The sequence below is a fragment of the Centroberyx gerrardi genome, chromosome 14 (assembly GCF_048128805.1).
Source record: "Centroberyx gerrardi isolate f3 chromosome 14, fCenGer3.hap1.cur.20231027, whole genome shotgun sequence".
NCBI lineage: Eukaryota > Metazoa > Chordata > Actinopteri > Beryciformes > Berycidae > Centroberyx > Centroberyx gerrardi.
In genome coordinates, this window is record NC_136010.1 from 28,350,450 (window position 1) to 28,378,345 (window position 27,896).

Consider the following 27,896-nt stretch of genomic DNA (forward strand, 5'->3'; position numbering starts at 1 on the left):
AGTGTGGCGCTGTCCGCCATGTTGAACGCAAAACGTAAACACTTCCCGCTTTTGTCGACGTTGTCCCAGTGACAGCCAATGACAGCCCATAGAGAAATGACAAATCAGGAAGTAGCCTATCTGTCATTTATTTATTTATTTGTATTATTTATTTATTAGATTCATAGTACAGACATAAAAACAACAATAACATTGACAACAATAGAAAAATATATAATATATTCACAATACTGTATGCTATCTCACAATACTGTATGCTATCAAAAAAGTTAAAAAAAAAAAAAAAGATATTGTTTGAATATATATTTCTGCTTCTTTTTTTTTGAAGACCTGAATGTGAGACTTTACTTTGGCAAATTTACATTTATGAATACATTAATTAAATAGTATTCCTTTTTCCATGGTGTTGTACCTTGAAAAACCTAAACCATATTTTCTAATGAAAGTTCAAAGTTATAGAGAATGTTATCAAGTACAGTACAAATCGGCGAATATCTTGCCACAATTTACGGGTACATTTCCAAAATAGAACAGTCTGAGTTTGTGAATCACAAAAAACACAATTTACTGTGGAGGCTTTAGTGTGCCAAACTAATTATTATAGACCAGTTCAGTGATTAGTTATTATTGATTAATTAAAATACACGTTAAAAAAAAAAAGAAGTGATTAATTAAATTAACATTAAAATGATGCAGTGGAAAAACAAGTAATGAAATGTGTTTTATTATTCTGTCTTTAAATGATGAACAAATTACTGTATTTATGAATAGATTTGTACAATTATTTTTAAAAGGCTAAAAGGCAAGGCTAAAAACAAAGACATAACATTGATGCAGTGAAAAATTGTGCTTGTATATTATAGACCGTGCTGAGAAAGCCTGCTTATGAAAATTAGAAAGACAGGAACCTTTTCAATGTTCTAACTGCAAACTAAGAAAAATTAAGAATAGAATTATATATAGAATACAATTAAGAATACAATTCCACATTGAAGATGGACTTTTTAAGAAATATTTGATCCAATTGACAACATGAATGTGTTGTTCGGTGTATTGAAATCAGGACAGTTGAGACCCCCTTTATCATATTCACGATGACTGAGTTTTTATGTAGTGTTTTATTTTTCTATAAAAATAAAAAAAAAGTAGCCTAGTTGTGTTTTGAATTATTTTACTATCAATATGCAATGATAGGGCAGCATATGTCAGCATAGAAATCCCCTTACCTTTTGTTCCACCTTTCAAAGACAAATCCCTCGAAATCTACTGGTTGAGTTTCTTTTGAGTATTTTCTGTAATTGGAATGAACTAGCTAGCTAGAATGAACTTCTAGCTTTTTGATCCTTTGTGACAGAAATCCCTATGTATGTAACAGTGTGTTTTACGAGAATGTTTGATATTTTTAACAATCTTCTAATAAAATGCATTTATTATGCATTTTACACAGGCGATTGTGGCATTAATGACTTTTAACAAGGATCAATAAAATGTTTAATTTCAAATGAGAACATTTTGGAGTGTAGGCTTACTTTTATCTCTATGCTTACTTCACTGCTTTTGAATGGCGTGTGACCTGTGATATTTACCTACAAGGCACAATCATTTAGAAAACCATATACTCCGAAATTTTATTTAGTTTGACGACACACTAAATCATATATTTCCAGAAGGAGTCAAGAAGGAACATTCCCATCGGTATCTCGCGCCTCTCTGCTGCAGGAAGTGATTGTTTGACGCCGGAACTAGTGCATTGAGACTTCCGGTGTTCCATAATACCGCGGAGCAGCATACTTCAGGTTAGTTTAACCATCAGAAATTAACTTTCATTACATAGTATACCTAGGGTTTAACGAAAGCTACGGACACAATTCGAATTTCCTCTGTATATATGCTCCGCAGTTCATAATCATGTACAGAAGTTGTTTAGCGCCAGTCATTCATGCTAGTTTTCGCGTTTGCAAAACGTTGTAGGTAGCTAGCGCGCTAGCGCCAACTGCTCTACTCACAACAACAGCTAAGAAGTCACGCGCGCATCTCCCTTTAACTTGATATCCTGGCATATGCAGCTATTTGACAATTCACCTCACGTATCTATCGGAGAAATTAGGTGTAACGAAGTAAACGACGTATAACAATATCGCTGACTCCAACGGCCCTCTCCCCAAATGGCATAGTAAAGCAACGCACTGTACATTAGCTTAACTTTAGCCCCGAAACGTGCCCCACGCAAAACTTCTAGAACCTGACTTCAAACCATTTCTGAATCGTTTAAGACTGCGGTACTTCGACGCGAAAGTATACATCGTCATTTTAGGGTCCGCTTGCAAATTCGGCGAACATATGATCCACAAAGCAGCACTTTTTATCAACAAAATCTCAGCTATTAGAATTGGTTCACACGCCAACTTCTACGGTGTTTTCTGGTGGGAGAAGAGTGCGAATAAGAGGCCAATCGATTCTATAAATTTAGATTTTATTGAAGTAATTGCTGCTTGCGGTGTTAAATGTATGCCGAAAGGACGAGTGGCTCCTAACGATTCGTAAAAAATCTTAAGCCATGCTCTGCCATGTATGTACATCTGCCGATAAGCAAGGAAGCACAACATATTAATCACTGTGGGAGTTCCACATTCAATCGATAACACTTACCAATGATCATATTTTGACAAGTCACATAATAAAATGAATGAAATTTGCAAGTAACTGCGTTCTACACAATACCTTAGGAGTTTAGCCAGAAGTTGAATTCGCTAGACGTCTTATGAAATTATCTTTCCAGATCCTCTTTGACTTGTAAACGTTTTGACGCCCCCTGTCAACAATCTCAGATTCAAACAAGCTCCAGTCATTCTTGGATTGATGTATGTTGTTTTCTGTTTTCTTTTTACCACTGGAAGTGAGTTCTTTCTGGTTTCTGCTATGGAAAACATACAAGGCACCCAGGTAACAGGCAACTGGACCCTCATGCTTCCTTAGCAAAATTACCCTTGATAAATGGGAGAAACAGTAACAATCATTGATAATGGATAAGACCTTCTCTGTCCTAAATACATATTGGTGTTCCTCCTCCTGTTTTAAATTGCCCTACCTATTGTTTCTGCACCATATATACTGCACCAAAATGTATCTTTGGTCTCCTCTCAGGTTGTCACAGAACACAGGCATTGATATTATCAGACAGTGGAGATGATTCTTGATGATGATTCAAATGAAGTCGTATGATATTTAATGAGCGCTCGGCTTGCTTGTGTGTGTGTGTGTGTGTGTGTGTGTGTGTGTGTGTGTGTGTGTGTTGCAGGCGGTGGAGAGTGGGCGCTGATGGGGGACGAAAAAGAGACCTGGAAAGTGAAGACACTTGATGAAATTCTACAAGAGAAAAAACGCAGACGAGAATTAGAAGAGAGGACAGAGCCCAAGCGCCAGAAAAATGTAAAGGATAACATGTTGATACAGTCTTACAACCAATGATATACCCAAAATATTTGGCACGAAAATGGTCAAATTCAAATGTTGAATATTGGCAGCTTCAGTCCAAAAAAAAGTAGGAGTCTTAAAAAAACATCTCAGTTGAACGCTAATCTGTGGTACATTCAATTTGGGTTGATTGATTGTCTGTTTCAATGCTGCTACCCACTTACTTTGGAAATAGCTAGGTACATATTGACTTTTTATATGAATTTACACCATTCTTTATACTGTTGAGAAACATTTTGTGCAGAGAAATTCTTGCAAGGGAGTCTGTGGCTCTGACCCTTTCTCTTTAGCTTTAACCGTGTGTCCTCTCTTCCTCTTGTTTGGTGCAGTTCGCACAGTGCCCTGTTCCACAGGCGGATGATCGGGAAGCCAAACGAGACACTCCGGAGGAAGGAGAACTACGGGATCAGAGGATGGAAATAACAATTCGGAATTCCCCGTACACCCGGGAAGACTCTACAGAGGACAGGTGCTTGGATTGTGGGAAAGATCTGTAAATATTTGATTGATTTGATGGTGGAAATAAGTAGGCATGTAATAGTATCACTGCAAAATGTGTCATGATATAAACATGTCACAGTATGCACAGAAATAGTTTGTTGTGCTGAGTTAGTTAGAGTGGGTCAAATTGCAGCATGTAGTTTGATGTCACATTCTCACCCATAAAGAGAGAAAAACTGGAGAATGGCACGTATCAGGGTCAGGTCAGATCGTTGTGTCACTGATACTTGACAGTCTTATAATATTTTCTTTGCATTCATGCAGGGGAGAAGAAGATGAATCGCTAGCAATCAAGCCTCCCCAGCAAATGGCGAGGAAAGACAAATCTCACCACAGAAAGGAGGAGAAGAGAAAAGATAAAAGACGCCATCGCAGTCACTCTGCTGAAGGAGGTGCGGCGCTGTCGCTGGATCGATCCTTTTTGTTTGCGTTTTGTTTCCATAAACCCATTTCAGCATATACATGAAAATGTGTTTTACAGCTGACTACTATAGGTATTCAAACTACTATATTTGTTTGTGCTCCTACAGCAGGGAAACACCCACGACCCAAAGAGAAAGAGGAGCGAGAGAGCGACCGCAGGAAGCGCCAGTGGGAAGAGGACAAAGCCCGGCGAGACTGGGAGAGGCAGAAGCGACGGGAACAGGCCCGGGCCCATTCACGCCGAGAGAGGTGACCACCAGCCCTGCAGAGGCACACGTACCACATAAACTCACATTAACTCACACACAAATGTATCCATTCCTTTTAACCACACACTGTCACATACTATACATCTGTCTGGCTTAAATGCAAAGCTAGAATCCTTGAGAGATTTTCACCTCCTTAATCCATAATGCATTGATGTTGATGCCGACTGTGCGCAGAGTACTTGTAGGGTTGCCCAGCCAAAGGGTCCATATGTGAATGGAAATGAAAAATAACAACAAAAACTGAGGAGCGAATAAAGGCTACTCAATTAAGGCACCTGTACACAGCTGCACGGCCTGACCTTACCCATCCTAAGGCTAGAGACAATTGACTATATAGCCAGGTCAATTACCCAGGATCCTCTGCCTGGACTGTTCCATCTGGCCACAGGAGGTTTTAACAGTATTTGACCGAGGTTGTATTATTAACATTATGCAATATTTCACACAATGTCCCTTGAACTCATTACAACATATACCAGAAATGACAGCATATATTCCAAAACAAGTCCCATACAGCAAGACAACCATTCTTTAGACAATGGTAAAAACCCCCACGAATGGTATCTTCCTGTGTACTAGCTCTGACGTCATCAAAACCATATCTATGCGGCAGCAGTTGGGCGGCCCCCTCCCAAACAGAACTCCCGCGGCTGGAGTGCGGTAAGTATGGTTTGATACTGAAATGAAACGAACATTGGTACAACTCAACAATTACTCTGTAACAAAAGCAATGAATTGAAAGTAAAATGTAACCATGTTTGTGTATCCCCCCCTCCCCCCAAGTTAATCAGAATGTGTAGATGTAAATGTAACAAAATATATGTTGAATGAATATATTAATAGAAATGGGTTAGAATGGGAAATGAAGATATATTTGTGACAAGTGTCGGCCTCCCCACCACTTTGTCACAGTGCTACACAAAGATCTCGGGTCGAGAATAGCAGGAAAGCATAAAGACGCAAACTCATTAGACGTGGTTATCAGTTGTAGTGTTACAACTAGGGTTCGACCGATTTGAGTTTTTGACAATATTTTGGGATTGAATATGCTGATAACTGATATTTTGTGCTGATATTCAGTATAAATTTGATCATTTTCATGCCAAAAGATTACAAGTATGCAGTGTTTTCCCTGAGAATTTTATTCTTGTCAGGATGTAAAAGCCTATAAAACAGCATTTAGAGCATGGGACACTAAAATTCCCCATTCTACCTGAAACCTACTGTAACAACAACAGCAATATTAACAACATAATCATGCGTACTTGTGGAATCTGATCAAAATGTGGCATTAGAATCAGGTCAGGTTCAGGGCTTCCCATAGACAACCAGTGTAGTATTGATCAATTCTACAATAAATATGTAATCAAACAAACTGTATCATATCCATCATATCGGTGGCGGAAGACACTAACTGGCTGACAGGACTTCCCCATTTGTAAATTGTGACTACAGGGACCGGCTGGAGCAGCTGGAGCGCCAGCGGGAGCGGGACCGAAAGATCCGCGAACAGCAGCAGAAGGACCAGCGGGAGCTGAAGGAGCGGGAGAGGAGGGCCGACGAGCGCCGCAAAGAGCGGGAGGCTCGACGAGAAGGTCAGCCATTTAACCCAAATGCCTATTGGTTAGTAGAGAGGATGGAAAAGTCAGTCAGTCTGTATGAACAGACACCAAGGTTTTAATATAATCCCTTGGGTGTCAACAGTGCCGTCCCACCACCGAGCGCTACCTGACGAGTATGACGACAAGCCCAAACAAAGCCACCGGAGCCGCAGCCCGACCCGGCTTCCCCGGGACAGATCGGAGCACAGCGAACCACGAAAAAGTGGAAGTGAGTTTACCATGATATCAAACAGGGATCGTCATAAAGATGGTTCATTCTGCTTAAAGAGTAACTTAACACCAAACCCAAGTCTGTGTAAAGATTGACATCTAATGGTAAAAAGCATGCTACTGAAATTACCATCTGCTATTGGCTGATCTTTGGTGCCAGATGATGTCACCACCTGTTGTGCTCTATAGAAGGTGACATCACCTTTTTACCATTAGATGTCAGGCTTTACACAGATTTGGGTTTGGTGTTTAGTTACTATTTAACTCGTCATAGGGTTGACATTTTCGGTTGTCTTATGTTTAAATAATCCCCATTTACTTTATTTGTATTTATATTCTATTTTCTTTGCCATATCGTATCCCTATTTGCTGCTGGAATTACCCAATTTCCCCAAGGGGATCATTAAAATTCCATCGTATCTCATAAGTTTTATTTCTCTTCAGCATCGAAGGAAGAGAAGCCAGAGGACAAGGACTTGCTTGCAGACCTCCAGGACATCAGCGACAGTGAAAGGAAGACCAGTACAGCAGAGTCCTCCATGGGTAATGGACAGTATCATGACCTACACTACCAGCAACCAACAGATAGCACATGCAAACACTATGCTACAAGCAAGGGATCATAGTCCCTTTTACACAATTCCATTAAAGTTTGTTGCTGAGTTGTGCTTTTTAGTATACATTAGGGCTGGGCGATATGGAAGAAATTATATATCATGATAACCATAGGGAGGTTTCATATCGATATCTATCACACTATCTGCTCACATATGTGAAATCACGTTAAATAAATAAATTGATGTTCATTACATTGAATTGCATGGTAATGGCGATATCAAACCAAAACTATGTAACTCAAATAATATTCCCTAAAATATGGCAGTTGTCATTTTGTTAGAAATTTTAGTTTATTTATAATAATAATATTATTCTATAATAATTTAATTGCATTATGTCGCCATTTAAAGATGATATACAATAATATTGAATTATCCCCCAGCCCTAGTATACATGCACTAATCATGTGCAGCAGAAGCTGAGTTCTTCACTCATCTGAAGTCATCACTGACCAGGTATTCCCAATCAGGGACCAATCATCAGCAATATTAGAGCTGTATTGAGTCCATGAGCAAGGAACCTAACCCCCAGTCCCTCAAAGTAGAAGACTGGCTGTACTAGGCAGCTCCCAGTATTAGTAACAGTAACTGAATGAGTATGAAGCAGTACAGTGTGAATCAAAGTCAAAAAGTCACAAAATGGCCATGAGCCAGCAAGCTATTTAATGAATATGATCTGTCAAATTGTTTGTTAACATAGCTAGCTGGCCATTTCATTGTCCCCAAAACAATATCAGCATTATTACACCAACCAGGTCATAGGCTGTCTGTTGCCAGGCATAGTCATCAGTGGTATAACTGCTGGTTGAACTGGGAACAAGGAATGCGTGATTGCTCATGTGATGTGTAAAGTTACTTTCTACTTAGGCCCGCTACATAGTAAACGCAATGAACACATAGCTGACGCAAGTTCTCAACCTACGCAAGCTGTCTGCTTACATAGAACATTTACATCCAGCAGCTTACCTTGCTTGAGGTAATACTCAATTTATCCACAAGGGGGAGAAAAGCCACTAGTCTGGAGCACTGAATTATGAGCAGGTTGTTAAAAAATGGGTACCATAGAGGAATGTGTTCTCCTTTTGCCGGCAAAAGAAAGAAGTAGAAGAAAAGTTGAAAAGAATTGCACTGTCTTTGGGTGGGCTTCTCTTGTCTAGCATCGGGATCGGGCTCCGACGACGATGAGGATGAGGAAGACGAGTCCAGTAGCCAAAGTGAGGGCGAGGAGGAAGAGGAGGAGTCTGGTTCAGGCTCAGGAAGGTCTGAGCAGAGCGCAGGTAGAGATGTTTCCAACTGCTGTACTACTGCGACTCGTGCTACTGTGTCTTTTCAGTTAAGTACAACTCTATCATAGCAATACAGCTTCACACACTATTCTTCTACCTTTTCAGAGGATGTGAGTGAGGAGGAGCAGTCGGAGGAAGAGTTTGAAGAGGAGCGGGAAAATGGAAATCACATTCCCACAGGTGGGCACTGCACTGGTCTTGTTACTATAACGTTTCATATGTGATGTCTGTGTAGGTATTACCTTTCCATTTTCAATGTGAGATCTTATTGAAAAAGAAAATCATCCTAGTCCTGCAGCTTGATTTTATTCAGGGAATATTTTGATAATTTGGATTGGGAGTTGCATACCTGTTTGTGTGCTGAACAGTGTTCATTTGGAGATGGTTTTAGATGGAAGAGCAGGATGAACAGTCACAATGGGATCAGTACATGGCTTTTTTTTTTGGCTTTTTCTTCTAAACATCTGGGGCTTTTATTCATACCTCACCTCATGAAAACGAATGTTGATAAAATGCCTTGCCAAGAGTCTTGGCCGCAGGTTTCTTAGGCTGTGCGTGAGCTGTGTGTGTGTTGCACAGTTTGTGTGAATGGGATCTGAGAGGGGAAGGCGGGGGGAGAGACTCTTAATTAGTTGTTACCATGTAATTTTCTTGTCAACTAAAACGAGAAATCCTTTTATTGTTGTTATGGTTATTTTGAGTCACTGTCATTACCGGTGACGGTTTGACTGATATGGGTTTATGAGGGCTGATACCGATATTTTTGATTCAGTAACTTTAAATATGACCATTTTCATGCCAATGATTCATTGTATTCATTGTTTCCTTTAGATTTTCTTGTCAGGGTGGAAAAGCCTCTGAAACAGCATTTAGACCATAGAACACAAAAACTCACATTGAAACCCAGCATAATAACATATTCATGCATACTTAATCTATGCTACAATAAATATGTAATCAAACAAACTGCATCATATTCATCATATGGATGGTGAATGACATGCCAATATCTGACTTTATTAAAGTACTAGCCCAGTATCAGTATAACCCCGTCACCGCCGCTAAACTGACCTCACCCTCTGTCCCTCAGTGCCAGAGTCCCGCTTTGACCACGACACCGAGGAGAGCGGTGAAGATATGGAGGATGAGGAGGACGAGGAGGAGGAGGCAGCGGAGGGCGACCCCACGCCTCATTCTCAGACGCATTCGCGCTCCCCCACCCCTGAAGAAAACTACATCCCTGACTCGCCCCCCATTTCACCTGTGGAGCTGAAGAAGGAGCTGCCCAAATATCTGCCTGCTCTACAGGTTGGTACCAACATTAACACGCACATTCTGCACATCATGCAAGTCATAAATTCACATCTTGAATCTTGAATCTGGAGTCTTGAATCACATTGGTTGTGTATGATTTTTCAGGGTTGTCGAAGTGTAGAGGAATTCCAGTGTCTAAACCGGATAGAGGAGGGTACCTACGGTGTGGTGTACAGAGCCAAAGACAAAAAGACAGGTAGGAAGGCAAACGTGCAGTACGTCCATTTGTTATTGGCTTTTGAGACCTTTTCATTGGTGAATGATTAACTCTTGTCTTGGTGTTGCAGATGAGATTGTGGCCTTGAAAAGGCTGAAGATGGAAAAGGAGAAGGAAGGCTTCCCCATCACCTCTCTAAGAGAAATCAATACAATCCTGAAAGCTCAGCACCCAAACATCGTCACAGTCAGGGTGAGAGAACTTAAGAACACTGTCACTGCTTTGGGTATTTAGCTGAAACACTCTTACCATGTGTAAAAGCAGCCAAAAAGGCAAAAAACAAGCACATCTCCATTGGTAAGTGTCCCTTTAAAGTATACAATGTAAATTGAATCCTTTCCCTTTTCACTATTAGGAAATAGTCGTTGGAAGCAATATGGACAAGATCTACATTGTGATGAACTATGTAGAACATGACCTGAAGAGTTTGATGGAGACCATGAAGCAGCCCTTCCTGCCAGGTAATGTGAGATTTTGTTGGCTCGGTCCATTTTTCTGTGCGCAATAAGTAGCATGGGACAAAATGGCGCTCCGTTTCTACTAGAGTGTAATTCCTGACAGATTTGAAGTTTGACATGGTTCTGTAAGTGGGTTTGTTCCTTATTCAACAGGATAGCCAGGGCTTGATGCATGATCTGTATTTCTCTCTTACCATTTCATCATCTACAGGCGAAGTAAAGACTCTGATGATTCAGCTGCTGAGAGGCGTCCACCATCTCCATGACAACTGGATCCTCCACCGTGATCTGAAGACATCCAATCTGCTGCTTAGCCACAAAGGCATCCTCAAGGTATGTTAGGACTGTGGTTGGCAAAGTGGGGTACTGGGACCCCCAGGGGTCCTTAAGGAGGTTCTAAAGCGTCCCCAGCAAAATAAGGGATAGTTTAATTCCTCTATAATTCATTTAATTATCCCAATTAGAGAATGTTTGAGAATGATTATTCTCATACATTTCACTCTCACTACTATCTCCCCACATAGTGTTGACAATTCAATGCTAAATCAGCAACAACTAAAATCTTTCCATATCTGTCTCTAATGTGGGTGTATTTGGGGGTCCGTATCATGAAAATGTGTAAGAACCCCGTACTAGGATTTTTGTCAAGTCGAATTACTCAAAATGGTTCTGTTGTAATACCAGTGTCTATTAATGTTCATCATGTTGTACTGTCTGTCTTGTGATGTCAACTGTGTTGTGAAATCTAAAGAATAGAGTCACAGTATTTAGGTGACGGCATTTAAAGGAAAAATCCACCGTAAAAAACTTTTAACACTGTTAAAAAACAGCTATTGGTGATGTACCTTGTATTTCTGGGTCCATATTGTTGTTTGGTGGTGTATCTTTATTATTAAAAGTACTACATCACTACATCACAAAATATCACAGATTGTTTATATCTAGTGTAGTAGCATCCAAGCGGGGACAGTGTGAAACCTACAGGGTGCTAGTTATGATACAAAAATTTTAACTATGCTACCAGTGCCAGCCTTGGAATCAGAGGTTTGATTCTTAATTGCTACCATAAAACCAAAATACAAATGAAATATTTCCCCTCAAAAATCCATTTGTAACAAGGGCAACAGAAACATGAAAAAAGAAAAAGTGATTCCTGTAATACATATTTTGCTGACGCACAACTTTCCCTTCTCTTGCATGCTAGCAGCAAAAGAGCACAGTTGTACAAACAGAGCACATGATTACTCTAACTCATCTGAAGCATGGTTTTCTGGTAAAATGCAAGGCAAATTTAATGTGTGCATAAATTACAGGGATTTATGTCAGTGAATGTGAATTTTATGCAAGCTGACAATAGTAAATAGGTGAAACAAGACAAAATATAATTCTAGCTCTAAAAAAGTTTTGCATCATATTGTTTCTCAAATCAGATGGCGCATTCTTTTTTAGTACCAGTACTCTTTGCAGCAATAGAGCATGCCAAGTGAAAATATGGTCAGGGCGAAGAATTGCCTGAAAAAACATTTTGTCGAGCTTTAAGGCTTTGAAAAACACACTCTTCTTTATTTTGCCACCCGTCTTGTTGTACTGCAGATTGGCGACTTTGGTTTGGCCCGGGAGTATGGATCTCCTCTGAAGCCTTACACGCCTGTAGTGGTGACCCTGTGGTACCGTTCTCCAGAGCTGCTGCTGGGAGCCAAGGTGGGAATCCAACTCGCAACTCCACACACAGTTTACCAGCACACATTACTACTTCCACACATCGTAGGACCCAGACAAAATACCTCTGCAAGAGACAAAACTAAAAAAGTCAAGGTGATGTACCTTTATAGACCTGGTTAGATCATCTATATGACTGACTGACATTGCTTAAACCAAAAATACATTTTCAAAAGACGACATCTGTGAAGCATTTGGTCTATAACACTTGTATACCCGATTCAAAACACTATTTGAGTTTTATATGAGCTCCACATCTAGATGGCTCAGGTCCAGCACTTAGTCAAAGCACATCCACATTCAGATGCAAGACAGACTTGAAGCTAGAAACATGGCAGGCAGACCGTCTACTTTATTTTTCTGCGGACTGCCACGGTGTTTGTTCTTCTCTCCGCAGGAGTACTCCACAGCTGTGGACATGTGGTCAGTGGGCTGCATATTTGGCGAGCTCCTCACCCAGAAACCTCTTTTCCCTGGAAAATCTGAAATTGACCAAATTAACAAGATTTTCAAGGTAAATGCCCTCGTTTGCCCTCCCAAAATGAAGTAATTTCTTCTTGTAAAGGGTAAAGCCCTTCTGTTTACAGCCTGTAAATCTTTGTGTGTGCCAGAGGAGGTCTGACTGCAGTTCTGTAATGCGCCACAGGGTGGAAGAGTTGGTAGAAGTCAATCCAGCTGATGAAGTTGTTTTGAAGCTCAGAAACTCATTATAGTTGCCTGATTCTAATATTCAGTGGATCATTTTCTGTAAGCATGTCAGCCTTGTGTACTGACACCATTCATCCTACAGTGCAGTGTTCACCAGCATTCCCGGTGCAGAATAAGTTATCTGAACTAGGATTGCACTGTGGGATGAACTGGGACTTGAACGCACAGATCAATCAAACGGGCAGCTCTAAAAGACCGTGAGACTTGACCGTGAGACTTGACATTTCTCATGCACATGGTCCTATAGCCAAACACGGCTGTCTTTACCAATGACCAGTTACATAACAATGATGAATGAAAGTATTGAAATATACTTTGGACTGCTCTAGTGCCTCTTGTCTCCGGCCGATGAAATACTTCAGCCAAAGTGGGAAAATCTCATACCCGTCTCTCCCCACTTAACGGTTCTATACGTCTGTTGACTTGTGTGTCGACTCCAGGATCTGGGCTCTCCCAGCGAGAAGATTTGGCCCGGCTACGGCGAGCTCCCCGCTGTGAAGAAGATGACTTTCACAGAGTATCCCTACAACAACCTGCGAAAACGCTTTGGAGCGCTGCTCTCAGACCAAGGCTTTGACCTCATGAACAAGTAAGACTCTTGAACGCTGACTGATTCCACACACGACAAGACATATCACACACTGTGCCACATATTTGCTGAACTAATACAACCAGTCTTGCCTTGGCATTTCACCTAATTTGTGTGTTTGCATGTGACCGTGCATGGCAGTGTGTATGGATAACTGAATGTCCTCCTTGTGCATATTGGACAAACCACTATAGCTATTAAGGCCTGACCAATACAGGACTGTTGGGTCCTGGTGCCAATAACTGGGAAGGAAATGACCAATATTCAATACATCTGCCAAAAATGATGTTAGTCAGTTGTGTTAAAATTTTTCTTTTTGTGCCAATCTTAGTGTTTTATCAGTAGAACACATTCTGATATGAAAGCCTAATATCACCAACGATCTACATGATTCCTACAGTGGAAATTGCCATAGTTGGATGAACCGCTGCCCTGTCAAACGCTGTTACGCTTTCCAGGTCTTTTGATTCAGTCAGTGCATTTCTGGCAAGCCGACTTAAAACATGACAACGGTAGTGGACTGGTAATTCATCAAAGTGCCTCAGCGGTAGCCCCGTTCCATCCCTGTGTTCAATTTCACAGACATACTCACCATGGTGACGCTCCAAACTACAGGCGAAGGTTTAAGAAAACACGCGTTTAAGATGGAAAATCATTTTCACACAAAAAGAGTAATGGGTCCATCATTTTTTTCTAGTGCATTCCTAAGGCGAGCATTGTTTAGTGGCTGCAGAGCCGAGCAGCCACTTCCCCAGCCCCTCCTCTCTGGGATCTTTACCCACCCACAGTCCTTGCCTACACCTGTGAATGACAAAACCATACCGTCGAGTAACCTCACAGCTGCGACGGATGGTAACAGCATGTCCACCCGAGGGATCGCGCTCCACCGGAGCTTTGGTGCTCGTCCAGCTCCGCGTAACTTTACAGCGATCATAAGACTCACCGAGGCGTCGACCCTGGGACTGATCCAGACCGCAGCAGGTCAACGCTTAAAAAAATGCTGCTCGAAAACATTCAATCAGTGCAGCGTAGTGGAAGTCTAGAAGTGTAGTTTGGCAGGTAAACATCACAGAGCCGTTTGGAATATCACACCGCTGTGTGTAGGAGAGTGTTTGAAGGTCAAGGCCTTCAGTGCCTAACCTGTGGAGGGGCTTGGACATGCAATTTCTTTCTAAAGCCACTTTATTTACTACTTGCAACACTAAACACTGCAGTAATAGGGTTAGACCGATATGGGTTTTTTATCACTGATACTGATATTTTTGGATTGAAGCCGCAAATTGACAGTATCTTTCAATTTAATTTTCATGACCCAAAAAAACCAACTATTCTGTGTTTCCCCCAGAATGTTATTCTTCAGGGTGGAAAAGCCTGTGAAACAGCATTTAGACCATCATGGGACACTCTCCATTGAAATGGAGTGGCTTGACTGCCTATATCGGATTTTTACTTAAATGCCAGTATCGTCCTGATTTGTCAGCAAAAAATATCAGCTAACCCTACTCTGTAATCTTTCTCAGAGCTTCCTGTATCTGCTCCAACTAAAGAGAACCAGTTGGTAAGGTAAACTGTTTAGGCTAGTGTTAATCGTTTCCCATGTTGCCTCCACTCACATAAAGGTTTCAAATTAGACAAGTTTCAGAAAACCAATTATCACAATTGAGGAGCGCTCCTTCATGCTTTGTTGATCCTGCCATGTACAATTAGGATTCCTTCAGTAAACCCTCTGGCCCCCTTCACACCAGGCACGCGTCTTGTACTTCTACACTGTGTCTAGATATGATTTAGTTGGATCACAATTTACATCTGACATGAAGTATAGACAATAAAACCGGGTTTCTCTTTCCTTCACCAAACGATTGCCACACATGGAACTTAATCTGATAATATTTGCGTCCTTTACAATTGACAGTAAACCTCATCAGGTTTGTTCCCCATCCATGACAGTCCATTATTCGACAGGTGAGAAGTCAGAACAAAAATACAAAGTTTACGCTGTAGATGAATTCCTTTATTAATTAAAGTTTCTCCTATTTGTAGTCTATTTCAATTCTTGTCTCTTTCAATGCCAATTGAAAGCTCTGAGTCGACAACATCGCTGTCGATCGCCTTTGTATCATGTAGGGTTGTCACGATACTAGAATTTCTAACTTCGATACAACACCCAGGAAAATATCGATATGCGATACCATTTTCGATACCACGGGGGGGGGGGAATGAATTATCAGTCTTCTTTTTTTAAATATTGTTTTCATGTTAAAATATAATTTTAACATGAAAACAATATTTTAAAGTTGTCTGAGATCAAACAACACATTTTTGATTGACAGGTGCCGATCGCCGTCATGATTTACTCTTTTATTGAGGGGAGTGAGCTTATACTGCACAAGCATGTGAAACATCATATTGCCTCCTGGCCTCTGCAGCATAGACTGTAAGCAACTAAGCAAAAAACACAGAGACCAAAACTAGTCCCTTAATATCCGACAACGCAGGGGGAAATCCAGGTGCAAACGAGACAGATGGACGGACAGACAGACAGACAGACGCACGCTTCTCCATAACGTAGGCCCAATAAAACTCATTCAAAACTTTGCACTTACACAGCAGATTACCCCTGCTCTAGTCATCAGCCAATCATAACACGTTTAGCTTGTTGAAGCAACAGATACCCACCAATGATAGGGACAAATCAGCAGGGCTAGAGTTAGTGGATTATTATTGACAGAATGATTTTAATCGGACATTTCAACGTCCGGTCAAGCCTTCTGACCGGGTCCGGACAATGCATCTGAAAACCGGACAGTCCGGTCGAAAACCGGGCATCTGGCAAACCTACTTGATAAGAGAGGTTTGCTAGCTAAACTAAAACGGATGATGTGCAGAGTACGTTAACGTTTATGATAATGTTTAATGCTTCAGTGATGTTGAAACAGGAGCTTTCGCTAACCTCTCCAAATTCTTTATATAGACTCGCGTGTCGGTCCTTAAGGTGCTTCGCCAAGTTTGACGTGTTACCCCCCTTCGTCGGCACTGTAGCAGTGTTTGCTGACTGAGGCAACAACCCAGCTGACTGCTACTAGTGAGAGGAGGGGCTGTGGGCAGCGGTGCAGGGTGTGTGTGTGTGTGTGTGTGTGTGTGTGTGTGTGTGTGTGTGTGTGGCTAGTGGAGGCGGAGAAATAATATGTTTTATTTTTCATTAAGAGAAAGCACTGCTGGTATCGATACTGTTGCAAATGAGTATTGTATCCGTTTCAAATTTTTAGTATCGATACTTTTGACAACCCTAGTATCATGTCAGTCCTTGTTATTCGAGCACACTGTGGGTCCATGCAAGACTTGGCAATGATTGCTAAGTAAAAATTCAGCTACAGCTCCGTTTTGAAATCCTCTTTTGTGATTTCTTTTCTATATCCAATGCACAAGTTACACAAAATCATTTCAAAGTAAGTTCTCTGGCTGGTAAAGACTTACTCTTTTTGATAAAAATTGCGTTGATTGATTGTCTCCCCTTAAGTTTAACAATTTGATGGGGTCTTGGACTGTTTGCCAGGTTCCTCACCTACTGCCCCAGCAAGAGGATCCTATCGGACGAGGCGCTGAAGCACGAGTACTTCCGCGAAACGCCGCTGCCCATCGAGCCGTCCATGTTCCCCACGTGGCCGGCCAAGAGCGAGCAGCAGAGGGTGAAGAGAGGCACCAGCCCTCGTCCCCCCGAGGGAGGCCTGGGCTACAGTCAGCTGGTAAGGACATTAGGCTCCATTTTCTCCATTACATACAGCTACCAGGCTTTCCGAATGCTGTCTGTGTTAAATAGATTACAGACCTACAGGCTTATGCTTTGTGTCTGGTTACTTCCTCCTTGTGTTTTCCATGATGAGCACCCTTTAGTTCCTGATGTTTTCAGCAGTGTACCTCCCCACTCAGGAGTGGGGTTTGACCAGTAAGGCCAATACCGATAGTTTTGGATTCAAGCTGAAGCTAGTTTGTGCTGCTATTCAGTATCTTTAAATTTGACCGTTTTCATGCAAAAAAATTCCAAGAAATTCCAAGTATTCATTGTTTACCTTTGTAATTTTATTCTTGTCAGGGTGGAAAAACCTCTGAAACAGCATTTAGACCATCATGGGACACTAAAGCTCTCCATTGCAACCCAGGATAATAGTCATAAAAAAACAAAAAAAATTCATGCATACTTGTGTGGAATCTGATCAAATGTCTCATTAGATTCAGTTCAGGTTAAGGGCTTCCCATAGACAACCATTCTAGTATTGATCAATTCTACAATAAATTTTATGTAAGCAAACAAATTGCATCATATCCATCATATCAGACACCTACTGGACCATATCGCATTTTTAATAAAAGATCAATATTGACTCAATACATCTCTCTAACACTACTCGTCACTATTATCAACCCTTGTCCTTGTGTGAAAGTAGTTTTCTACTAGACATAAGTTAACATTTTCTCCATCGTCTCTCTAGGGGGATGATGACCTGAAAGACACCGGCTTCCACCTGACAACCAGCAACCAGGGAGCGTCTGCAGTCGGTCCAGGCTTCAGCCTCAAATTCTGAGCCCCAAAGTGGAGCAAAGTGAAAGACACAAGACGGCCTAACTGAGAGCGAGAGAGCAAAGAATCGTGGGATTTGTAGTTCTCTTGGAACTGGACTCGTTTTAGGACTGTCCTGTGGCGTCACTAGGGAAAATTACAACCGTTACCAAACGGTCAGGACTGTTTGTCACACAACAAGGTTGGTGGCTTGACCGTGTTTGAGTTTCCAGGATTTTCCCTTGATTTTCCGCCCTTCATTACATTGCTACTTCTCAACTGTAACAGTATATTTCAAAGCCATTTCACAAGTTCGATCATTTTAGCTCTTCGGGGAGAGGAGCAACCTTAAGTCTTTGTGTCTGTTTGTAGTTTAGTTCTCATGCTTGATATTTGTTTAATTTTTCCTTTTTCTACTCCACGAGAGAGGACCAGATTTTAGAAATGGTTGGTATTTCCTGAATGCTGGAGCTACTGTATAATAATGTAGCGTTGGCTGTGTTTTCCATCCAGCATAATGTAACAATATTTACTTTAGGGCTGTCGGCTTACCTGCCGACAGAGGGACGATGTTTTTGCTAGAAATAAAGTTTGAAACTTTATTTTGTCTGACATTTTCACCATATTTATAAACTCTGTCCAAGCTATGCAAACACAGCCGCACTCTGCCAGAGGAAAAAAAAAGTGAAGGGAAGTCGAGCCTAAAAAAAAATCCGGCCTTGAACCCAACTCAGTAGTAGCCGTCCAAAAGTGATGTCATGCTTTGCACTGCACACTTTGTCTCAGTACTTTGTTCTTTCAGGGAAAAGAGGCCCAGACTTCGCTCTGCCTTTGTTGTTAAAGTGGCTCCGCGACTTCAGAATTAAACCTATAAATTCTTTTGATTTTGAGCCGAAGAAAAATAAACAGTATAGTTTCATTCCTGCAAGACGGGTTGCTGCTTTCACTGGAACGTGCGCAGAAAAATCCCCTCGTCTCGGGACTCTTTAGGACCAGTGCAAAATGGAAACGTGCATTAATCAGTTTTATCTATGGGTCCCCCCTCCTAAGCCCTTCTGTGGATTATTACACCTGATGTGTTGAGTAAGCTTGGAAAGAGGGCTTGGTAGTGGAACTGACTGCTCGGTCTCTTGAGGCAGAGCGTTGGCCTCACTGTGAGGCTAGTAAACTAAGCTAGACGTCTGAGGTGTTCCATATGTGGATAAAGGTCCAAATAGTTCCAAAGGCTGTAGACAACATTGCTTATTCTGGCCTGAGTAGCTCAGTTTGGTCAGTGTGTAAATGATAGGAATGGCATGCATTAGAGCAAGGGTTTCTCTAACTTTTTCATGTCACAGACCCCCAAATAGAAACACATTAGGGCCACGGACCTTCATTGGATAACATTTTTTCCCAGGGACACACATGATAAGACTTATTATTGATTTAGTATTTAATTGTAGCACTGTCTTCACTGTACGTGGGACATAATAGTGATAAGTGAAGTTTAAGATATGAATATTCTCATACATTATCTAACTGCAATAATTTCTATTGATTTAAATTATTGTGATATCAAACGATTCCTCATTTTGCTGGGGACCCCCTCAAAGACCCTTGGGTGTCCCTGGACCCTATTTTGAGATGAAGTTCCACTTGTCTGTTTCAAGATGTCTACTTATCTTGGCTGAAATTTCATATCGACTCAGATCTTGTCGCAAACAGCTTTTCACATTCAGGTAGTATTTTCACAACAATACTACTTGTCACGGAATGTTTATTTTTGCACATATGAAAATGCATTTACAAAACAACAAATAATGGACAATAGACAGTTGTGTGGGGGAGGTTAAAGAAAAGATAACAAAAATACATAGAAATATGTGCCCTGGTGAATGAGGTCTCCTTTTGACCGTGTGTATGTGTGTGTGTCCTGTTTCGACTACCCAGTGTGCAGGGGGCCGGCATTGGCCTTCAGAAGCGCACACGTACCCTCCAGGAGTAGTTGGTGAGGACTTTGTTCTTTTTCCTCACAATGCAGGTGTATGTGCCTTCATTGATGGCGTTGGCCACTATGCTGATGTGGTCGTCTTTCAAGGAGATGTAGCCCGGGTGCGAGAACTCCAGCAGCTCCCCGTCCTTGTACCAGCTAGAACGGGGGTCAAACGATAAACGGCGCTCAATTAGATCAATAACTTCACCGCGTTAAGGTGGTGCGATACAGGAGGAGACGGCTATACTCACTATACTTTGCCTTTCTTGGATGCAATTTTCTTCCCACACCGGAAAGTGAGCTTCTTGCCCTCGGCTACCAGCTTATGTTTGGTCCTTGGGGGGGTCGGGGTGGGGGCCACAGTGGGGAAAGGGAATTCTGTGGAGAAATGGAGGGCAACTCTTGAGTAACGTTTAGATTTTAGGCATTCAGCTGACGCTCCTGTACAGAGAGATTTACAGTGAGTGCAACAGTAGAATGAGCTTCAATTCCTGGATTGACAAAATTACAAGTAACCAAAATTACAGAGTACAAAGGTCAAGACTGGATGGTCAGGATAAAATATTCCTTTGACCATAGAACGATCATGTAAGAGTAAAGAGCTGGGACAAGAAAAAACAATCAGCTAAGGAGAGAGACAGAAGAGATTATACTGTCAGACAATACACTTTTGTTATTTCATAATCTTGGTGTCTTAAAGTCATGTTGTGAGTGGTGAAGCTTTGTAGAGCTGACGCATAACAATTGCGTTGCCAAGCGTTTGATTACCTTCAAAATATTTGCAACAAATGTTATCACGTCAGACACTTACTGAGCTTTTTATAACCCCTGACCTGCTGGCGCCGTAGACTGTCTTATCAGTGTAATCTCTCACATCTGGCTTTGGACAAACACAACGGGCCGCCTCGTGATCAGCTGAAAGTCTTGCTTAAAAAACAGTCGCTCTCGTTAATGCCGCAAAAATCCAAATTGACCTTGTGTGTCTCTAACCCTCAAGCCACAGTCTGAAATTCCAGCGGTTTGGAGTCACTCAGGAATTTTCCACAGCCGTACAACGTCTCCCAATCAACAATGAGGAACAGATTACTGTGAGCCAGGAATCGTATCCTCTTGCCTTTCTCCACACTGTCCCTTGTTGCGGACAAAAATCTCAGAAACCCACAACAATCTATGTGCTGTGATGGTTAGGAGGAGCCATTTCCTGTTGTGCAACAGGGGACCTCAGCAATACTGCATTTGACTATAGACCTTAAGAGTAGTCAGGCTGCCAAGAGTGCCGATACATTATTGGTACTTAATTGAGAAAAACCAGCACTCGTCCAGGTGCAGCGATCAACAGGTAGCTGTTATATTCTGTTAAAGTTCTGTGCTAAAACGCAAATTGCCTCCCCGGGGACACTGAAGTTCTCCAGGACTAAATAATTGAACAAGTCTCCTACAGTGGCAAGCACTAATCTCCCTTAAAATCAGATGTTTGAAAACCCCCATCGCAGTTCTGCATGGCTGGACCTGTTGGCTCCCGTTGCTCCATTGGCAAACGGTTCACAGCAGCTCCCTGCGCTGCTCAATTGAGAGAAATCTTTTTCCCCTGGACTACTGCTCCATCTTACCGTAACAAAAATCACAGCTGGAGGGGCAGTGCTTCTGCATCAGCTTGCGCTTGCTGTCGCAATAGCCTTTCCGAGCCCAGGCTGGACAGATAAATAATCGGTCCAAACATCCTGGAGGAGAGGGGAGATGGAGTGAGGAGGAGGATCAGAGAGCAACTTTCAGTCTGCAGCAAAGGAATTTGGAGTTCTGATCTGCTTTTGGTTCCAATGGGAATGACTCACCATAACACACACTAATGATGACTCATGAGTGAGTTTCTACAATATTCATTAATGCCACGTTGGCCTTCGGAATCAGTTGCCGAATTGACCCAGACCTAAAGTATGTTCTACGTCCTGGTTTCTTAATCTGTTGGTTGTGACCCAGAGTGGGTCATAGGCTTTGTACTGGTGGTTCTCCACGTGTCAAGCGTAAGAATTTTAATCAGCATGGGTCCTAGACCAAGAGAAGAAATGTCTCATTTGTGTCCTGGGCTGAAAAGTTCCCTGAAGCCCTGTTCTACATCTGTGACAGTATGTTAAATGAGGATTTTGAACGTACCGTAGAGTCGGTGCAAACCCCACACCTCATCCTGTGTGATGAGCTTGCGCCCTGTCAGAGTTGCATTCAGGTGCATTATAGCTTTGGGGTTCAGGGAGTGCATGAGTCCCAGGACATGGCCGATCTCATGAGCTGCCACGTGGACGAGGTCCGTCAGCCAAACCCCTGCGCGAAGACACAGTGGATTATTTTATGTTTCAATTGCCGTGTACCTCGCGAGCTGTCCAACTCCGCGTCTACCGCATCCATCACACTACCGCTTAAATACTCACAATTTCAACAAACATGATAAAGATACATGCCTTTTTTCCAGCTGAAGCGCATGTTTCCCAGAATCCAGTACTCATGGTCGTCAAAGTGGATCTCGCCTGTTGGTGGGAAGAAAGCGTGGGCCAGTTCTCCAGTGATGCCGTCGAAACAATGGTGCAAGTGGGACTGCAGGCAGTCAGTGTGGTTGATGGGGTAGAAACCTGCCAACAGAGAGAGAGACATACCTCAGAGCCGAGGAGGGAAACCCTCGCTCCAGTATTTCTATCCTGTGTACAGTACAGCCCGGAGATGATGAATTACAAAGAACAGAACTTCTTCCAGGCTTCGCCCCGCAGGATGACAACCATTTTTCTCACTGTCACTGAGAATTTATGCCGGACCCTGGAGCTTGTACCCAAAGGGACAGATAAAGCATAATTTAGGTCGCTTCACCCTGAGCCGACATGTATGGAAGTTGTTAGGCATTTTTTTCGTACAAACCGAGGTATGAATCATGTGGAATATAAGCTTAGTAATATAGTCGCGGTAGTGTGATTTAATGAGCTTGGAGGCAGAGACGCTTCGGTGATGACAGCGCGGAGAGAAAAGCCGGAACGACAAAGCCCAGGACCAGAGTTCCGAGCCAAGGAACATCTGTTTGGGATTGATGTATCCACACGCAGAGTGCCCACCTATCTTAATGTCTGCCTCTTGGTCAGCTGGCACCTCTCTGAAGCTGAATGGTGAGACGTCACTCCACATGCCAAAAGCCTTGGCGATGCCTCTGCGCGTGTCGCTGGCGTTCATCAAGTTTGTTGGAAAGGACAGCAACCTGCTCAGAAAACAATACCATCGTGTAGTTAATACCGGTCTCTCTACACATTTTTCTCAAGCAGAAGAATCTGCCAAAAAACAATGGCTACTGTTCAGACAGACCAGAATTCCCACAAGCACTACGGGAAGAGCTACATTACTGAGATTTGATATTCTATCATCTCAGCTAGGGTTAGACCGATATCGGTTTGCCGATATCTTGGGTTGATATTGGCCTTTGAATAAAAGTCAGAAATGGATCAGTATCGTCCACTATCAATATGATGGAGGCGAGGATATCATTTTACTGAACAGCTTGTAAAACCCTGTCTTAAAGGAATAGTTCAGCCCAAAATGAAAATTCAGTCATTATCTACTCACCCGCATGTCAGTGGAAACTCCACTGAAGTTGGTAGGACCACCAAACACACCTGTAGTTCCATCTCAGCCTTCTCCCAAGTTAACAGGACTGTCTTTTTACAGCTCCAAAAAGTATAAAATGTCAATCAAATTTCTCCATTCAGCTCGTGCAGCGTAATCCAAGTGTTTTGTAGTCAAACGATTGCACTGTGGGTCCAAAAGTCCAATATTTACTTTATCTCCTAAATTTACCTCACTGACAATGCTTTGTTCTACAGTAGCAAGCAGAGTGTTCTGCTACAGCGCTATAGGGTGACCACAGCATTGTCAGGTGGCCCCGTTAACTTCAATAGTTTGGGAGCAGGCTGAGATGGAACTACATGAGCGAACTCCCTGTGTCTTTGGAGGTCCTACAAACTTCAATGGCGTTTCCACTGACATGGGGGTGAGTAGATAATGAGCTTTGAGGAGCTGCTAACCCACTAGCATAAGAATTGAACATGAATACTTGTATGTTAGCTTGAACTTGTCCCATTTGAGCTGCTCCGGGGTGAGGGTGTAGCGCTTGTTCCTGGAGAGGTGGAGCACTTGCGAGCGGGCGTCTTTGCGGATCCCAATGAGCAACACACTGGTGTGAGCTTCTTCCTTGGACAAATAAAAACCTTTGATTAACCACCTTACATTATATTCAAGCTGTCGAGCTGGCAGCGATAGGGAACCAGTGGCTGGTGAAATGGCTTTATGGTCAACTGAACTCAACCTCGAGGGCTCTGAAGCCATGTTTGGGTTATAGATTTTGGATATACACTGCCCGTCAAAAGTTTGGACCCACCTGATTGAATCTGTACTGTTTTTCATCATCTTAAAGCCATTTTGATCTAAAGGCTTCTGCTTAAATGCTTGAAAATAGTTTCTTAGACAAATATAAATAGTGAAGTTGATGCCTATGTATGAATTTCTTTCCAAAGCCTTTGCCTTTCCATCAAGGCAAAGGGCGGCTACTTTAAAGAATCTAAAATATAAGTTTCAACACTTTTTTGGTCACTGCATAATTCCATTTGTGTTATTTCATAGTTTTGATGTTTTTACTATTATTCTACAATGTGGAAAATGGTAAAAATAAAGAAAAATGTGGTGTATCCAAACTTTTGACAGGCAGTGTACATGCATATTGCATACCGTAGAAAGCGTTTGACATTTCTGGCTGTGGATATTAAACTCTATTGTAATTTTACAGTTACTACTAACTACTCTTGCATGTGAATGTTACGTATTACATTTTCATGCAAGGGGCATTCCATCTCATGGAAAAAGGAAGTGGTCAGCAGTAAAAGCGCTCTCCAAACGTTAAGTATGATACATTTCACAGATAGGTTGCGTCTGATGTCCCTTTGGGGAGGGGCAAATAAGACTCCAAATAATAACACCTGGATTCTACTCTCCCTTTATAGCAGTCAAAGGCCGTCCATGGGTGCTTTGCATTTTAGTGCTATCGTAAATATGCTGTGAGTTAAATCGAAGTTTTTGGGTTTGCTTTGGCAAAAATATTTCATAATAGTGATTGCACCGGTTGATAAAATATATACCTTTATTCCGAAATGGGTTGAAGCGATAACTGTACTTTCCGACACTTGAAGTTGGACCGTGATTCTGACCTTGGCTGATGTAAAACAGAAATACTTATGAAATACTTTCAGAAAATGAGAAAAAAAGGGGCCCATTCTCACATTCATACTACCCATGTAGCCTGAATCTTGTTTTCTTTAAGGAATACATATTGTTCTAAGCTTCAGCCATGTAAACCTGCTACTGTACTTTCTTACTGGGGAAACTTTTGAAGATCCACTCTGTATTCTACACCCTAACCTCCTTTCCTGCGTCTGCTACTCCCAGACAAATGGATGCAGTATTTCCTTTCTTTCATTTCCTTACCAAGATAATGAAACAGAGGCAGCCAGTCAGCTAGACTGCTCTCCATTGTTGTTAATGTTGGTGAAGATTACTGCGCTAATGATAATATTGCTGTATTGCATTATCTGTGGGCCAATGTTTTATACAACGCTTGCTTTCCTGACCTCGGATGACACACTGGATTCTTGTGTTCAGAGATTTATGAGGTGTTTAATGTTGTACGCCCAGCGCAGTTCTTTATGTGTCATGTCTTGTTAGATTTGCTGCAAATCTAATCTCACGCTTTGGCACAAATAAAGATAAACCTTGAATCACGAAGTCCGGAACAAGCGGGCTAGACTAAACCTTGAAAGCGATGGTGTGTGCTGACGCTATGGGCAAAGCATCTGAAGACAAATCCCCAAGGATCCTCATTTCTGGTGACTTGTAAGAGAGGGATTATGGTTTTCATCTGTTACTTTCATAAATGTTGAAGGCCCAAATCACTGCCACAGAGAAACAAATCATTGACTTTTTTTCATTCTCAAATTGATTGACAGAGCTCTTCGTGTAAGGACTAACAGTCTATGACAATTAATCAAGAGCTTTAAAAGTATTTTGACACTGTAAAAGTTGAATTTCCAGTAATTGCATTCCAGGTCGTTATTGTAAAAGAATGTGTTCTCAATAACCTACCTGGTAAAATAAAGGAAATTAATGAATTGCCCCTATAGGGAATGAATCAAGATTTATTGAACTGAGTTTAAAACACTGAGGAATGGAGAACTGTCTGTCACAGTCTGTCTGTCTGAACTGTCTGTGATAGCTGCCTGTTCACTTTCACTTGAGGTGGACTTTCTCTTGAAAATACTGAAGCTGAGAATGGGTCGAAATACTGTATATTTCAAATATATGTTGCAGATATACAATGTATACTGCCAACACGAGAAGAAATGATTTTGAATGAATGTCATCTACATGTACTAACACCTTTATGTCCAATTTTTTGTCTCTAAACATATTAAGTATGCATGTATTCTTTGCAGTATGAGTAAAAGGGAATACTTTCAGAATGGTATTTCACTGTATCTTATTATATTCGGTGTGAAACTATAATCAGATGATCTAGTTTGTCTTTTTTTATTATTACAAAATCTATTTTATTCTGGTACAAGAAGCTGAAGTCAGCCAGTTATGTAATCCTCACCCTCTACTAGTCTTGAATGACGGATAAGTGTGTGTCAAAGGAAATGACATAAAGCCATCCATCCAGCTCTGTAACACAGTGGGTGGGTGTCAGTGATTGAAGTTGTCTTTATTCACCTTACTTTTTATCCGAATTTGTGGTGTAATGATACCATGCGTTACTAATTTTATCTGATGTCAAAGCCAAAGAGATTATTAAATTTGCATGGACAACGGATGCATATTTAAGTATTCGGATGTGGGGTTCTGCATGGTAACAGCGGTCAATTTGAAGGAAGAATAAAGTGAGTGGTGTATTAATTATGTTCACTCTAGTTATGGCCTGTATTAGCCCCCATAAGTGCCGTTTTCAGGTACACGCCAAACTCCATTCAAATTTCTGACAATTTAATGTTGCCTTGCTCACCGGCAAATGCACACACCTCGTGGGACATAACGTAAGACGTATTCTTGATCGTTAGGATCTTCTGGCAAATCCGGCATATTAATAATTCATCCATGCGGCACTTTACTTCAAGAAAATCTCAACTTTTAGAATCGGTTCACACCGCACACTGCCGTCCTTCGCTGTGCATTTTGGTGGAAAAAAGACTGGGGGAATAGCAGTTGAACTACTTACAAAAGTTTCGTTTTCATTGAAATAAGCGATGCTTCGTGAATTGAATATACGCCGAATTGAAGAGTGGCTTTTGAAGAGTAAGAAAAGGTTCTAAGTCTACCAAGTATTTACCGATAAGGAAGGCAACATTAAATTACCAGTTTTTCTGAGTGGAGTTTGGTCACCATCTTTCCACACGAGAGCGCAGCATGTCGGCGCTAGCCAATTTATATTAGTTCACAACAGACAACACGCTGGTGTAAAAAGTTGCAGTCACATCTCCCGTGGTGAGCATGAAGCGGTCACAGCATACCTCCAGCCTCCAGGTGGGAAACGCGGCGGTCCCTTTCATCCCCGCGAGCAGAAAGCTGAGCAGCGCTGCGGCGAGGACAGCAGCGAAGCCCCAGCCGCCTGTCTGGAAACCTCTGGGAGTCTGATAGGACACCATGGCTGCGATATCACACCTCCAGGACGAAAAAGAATCCCTCGACGAAGACTAGACAGCTTTACCATCTATGCCCGTGGACATTAATGCTCGTCCATCGCATCTTTCGCTAGTCTACTACTCTTGCTACTCGTTCCGTTCGCGGCAGCGCAGTCCAGCCTGCGGACCGGGTTGTGGACGCGGTGCAGACTGCATTAAAGTGAGCGTGCGGCGGCGGAGCGAGGCTCTCTTCCGTACAGTCCCGTCTGCC

General features: G+C 41.9%; 2 protein-coding genes across 6 annotated transcripts; one reads left to right on the forward strand and one right to left on the reverse strand.

Annotated features, from left to right (window-relative positions):
- The first annotated feature begins 1,773 nt into the window (after positions 1 to 1,773).
- cdk11b (cyclin dependent kinase 11B) lies at positions 1,774 to 18,564 on the forward strand. 3 transcript variants are annotated; one of them, XM_071916716.2, is made up of 22 exons: positions 1,776 to 1,796; positions 2,898 to 2,943; positions 3,299 to 3,429; positions 3,804 to 3,943; positions 4,240 to 4,367; positions 4,506 to 4,647; positions 5,247 to 5,327; positions 6,123 to 6,262; positions 6,372 to 6,497; positions 6,944 to 7,042; positions 8,274 to 8,393; positions 8,508 to 8,582; positions 9,493 to 9,710; positions 9,822 to 9,912; positions 10,004 to 10,125; positions 10,289 to 10,394; positions 10,603 to 10,724; positions 11,985 to 12,092; positions 12,508 to 12,624; positions 13,259 to 13,407; positions 16,961 to 17,150; positions 17,895 to 18,564. In XM_071916716.2, exons 3-22 carry the CDS (start codon positions 3,319 to 3,321, stop codon positions 17,985 to 17,987), a joined length of 2,478 nt encoding a protein of 825 aa, XP_071772817.1. In that variant the 5' UTR covers positions 1,776 to 1,796; positions 2,898 to 2,943; positions 3,299 to 3,318; the 3' UTR covers positions 17,988 to 18,564. The 3 variants fall into 3 exon arrangements, with proteins under 3 accessions (XP_071772816.1, XP_071772817.1, XP_078144155.1); XM_071916715.2 differs by lacking the exon at positions 2,898 to 2,943 and having other exon boundaries at positions 1,774 to 1,796; XM_078288029.1 differs by lacking the exon at positions 5,247 to 5,327.
- An 858-nt stretch (positions 18,565 to 19,422) lies between these two features.
- On the reverse strand, positions 19,423 to 27,837 carry mmp23ba (matrix metallopeptidase 23ba). Of its 3 annotated transcripts, none has more exons than XM_071916670.2 (8): positions 27,515 to 27,836; positions 24,016 to 24,152; positions 23,027 to 23,166; positions 22,388 to 22,555; positions 22,086 to 22,250; positions 21,545 to 21,655; positions 20,186 to 20,312; positions 19,423 to 20,090 (listed from the first exon to the last, which is right to left on the reverse strand). In XM_071916670.2, the coding sequence occupies exons 1-8, from the start codon at positions 27,647 to 27,649 to the stop codon at positions 19,916 to 19,918; spliced, it is 1,158 nt and encodes a 385-aa protein (XP_071772771.1). In that variant the 5' UTR covers positions 27,650 to 27,836; the 3' UTR covers positions 19,423 to 19,915. The 3 variants fall into 3 exon arrangements, with proteins under 3 accessions (XP_071772771.1, XP_071772769.1, XP_078144277.1); XM_071916668.2 differs by having other exon boundaries at positions 23,027 to 23,169; XM_078288151.1 differs by lacking the exon at positions 21,545 to 21,655 and having other exon boundaries at positions 23,027 to 23,169; positions 27,515 to 27,837.
- Positions 27,838 to 27,896: the final 59 nt, after the last annotated feature.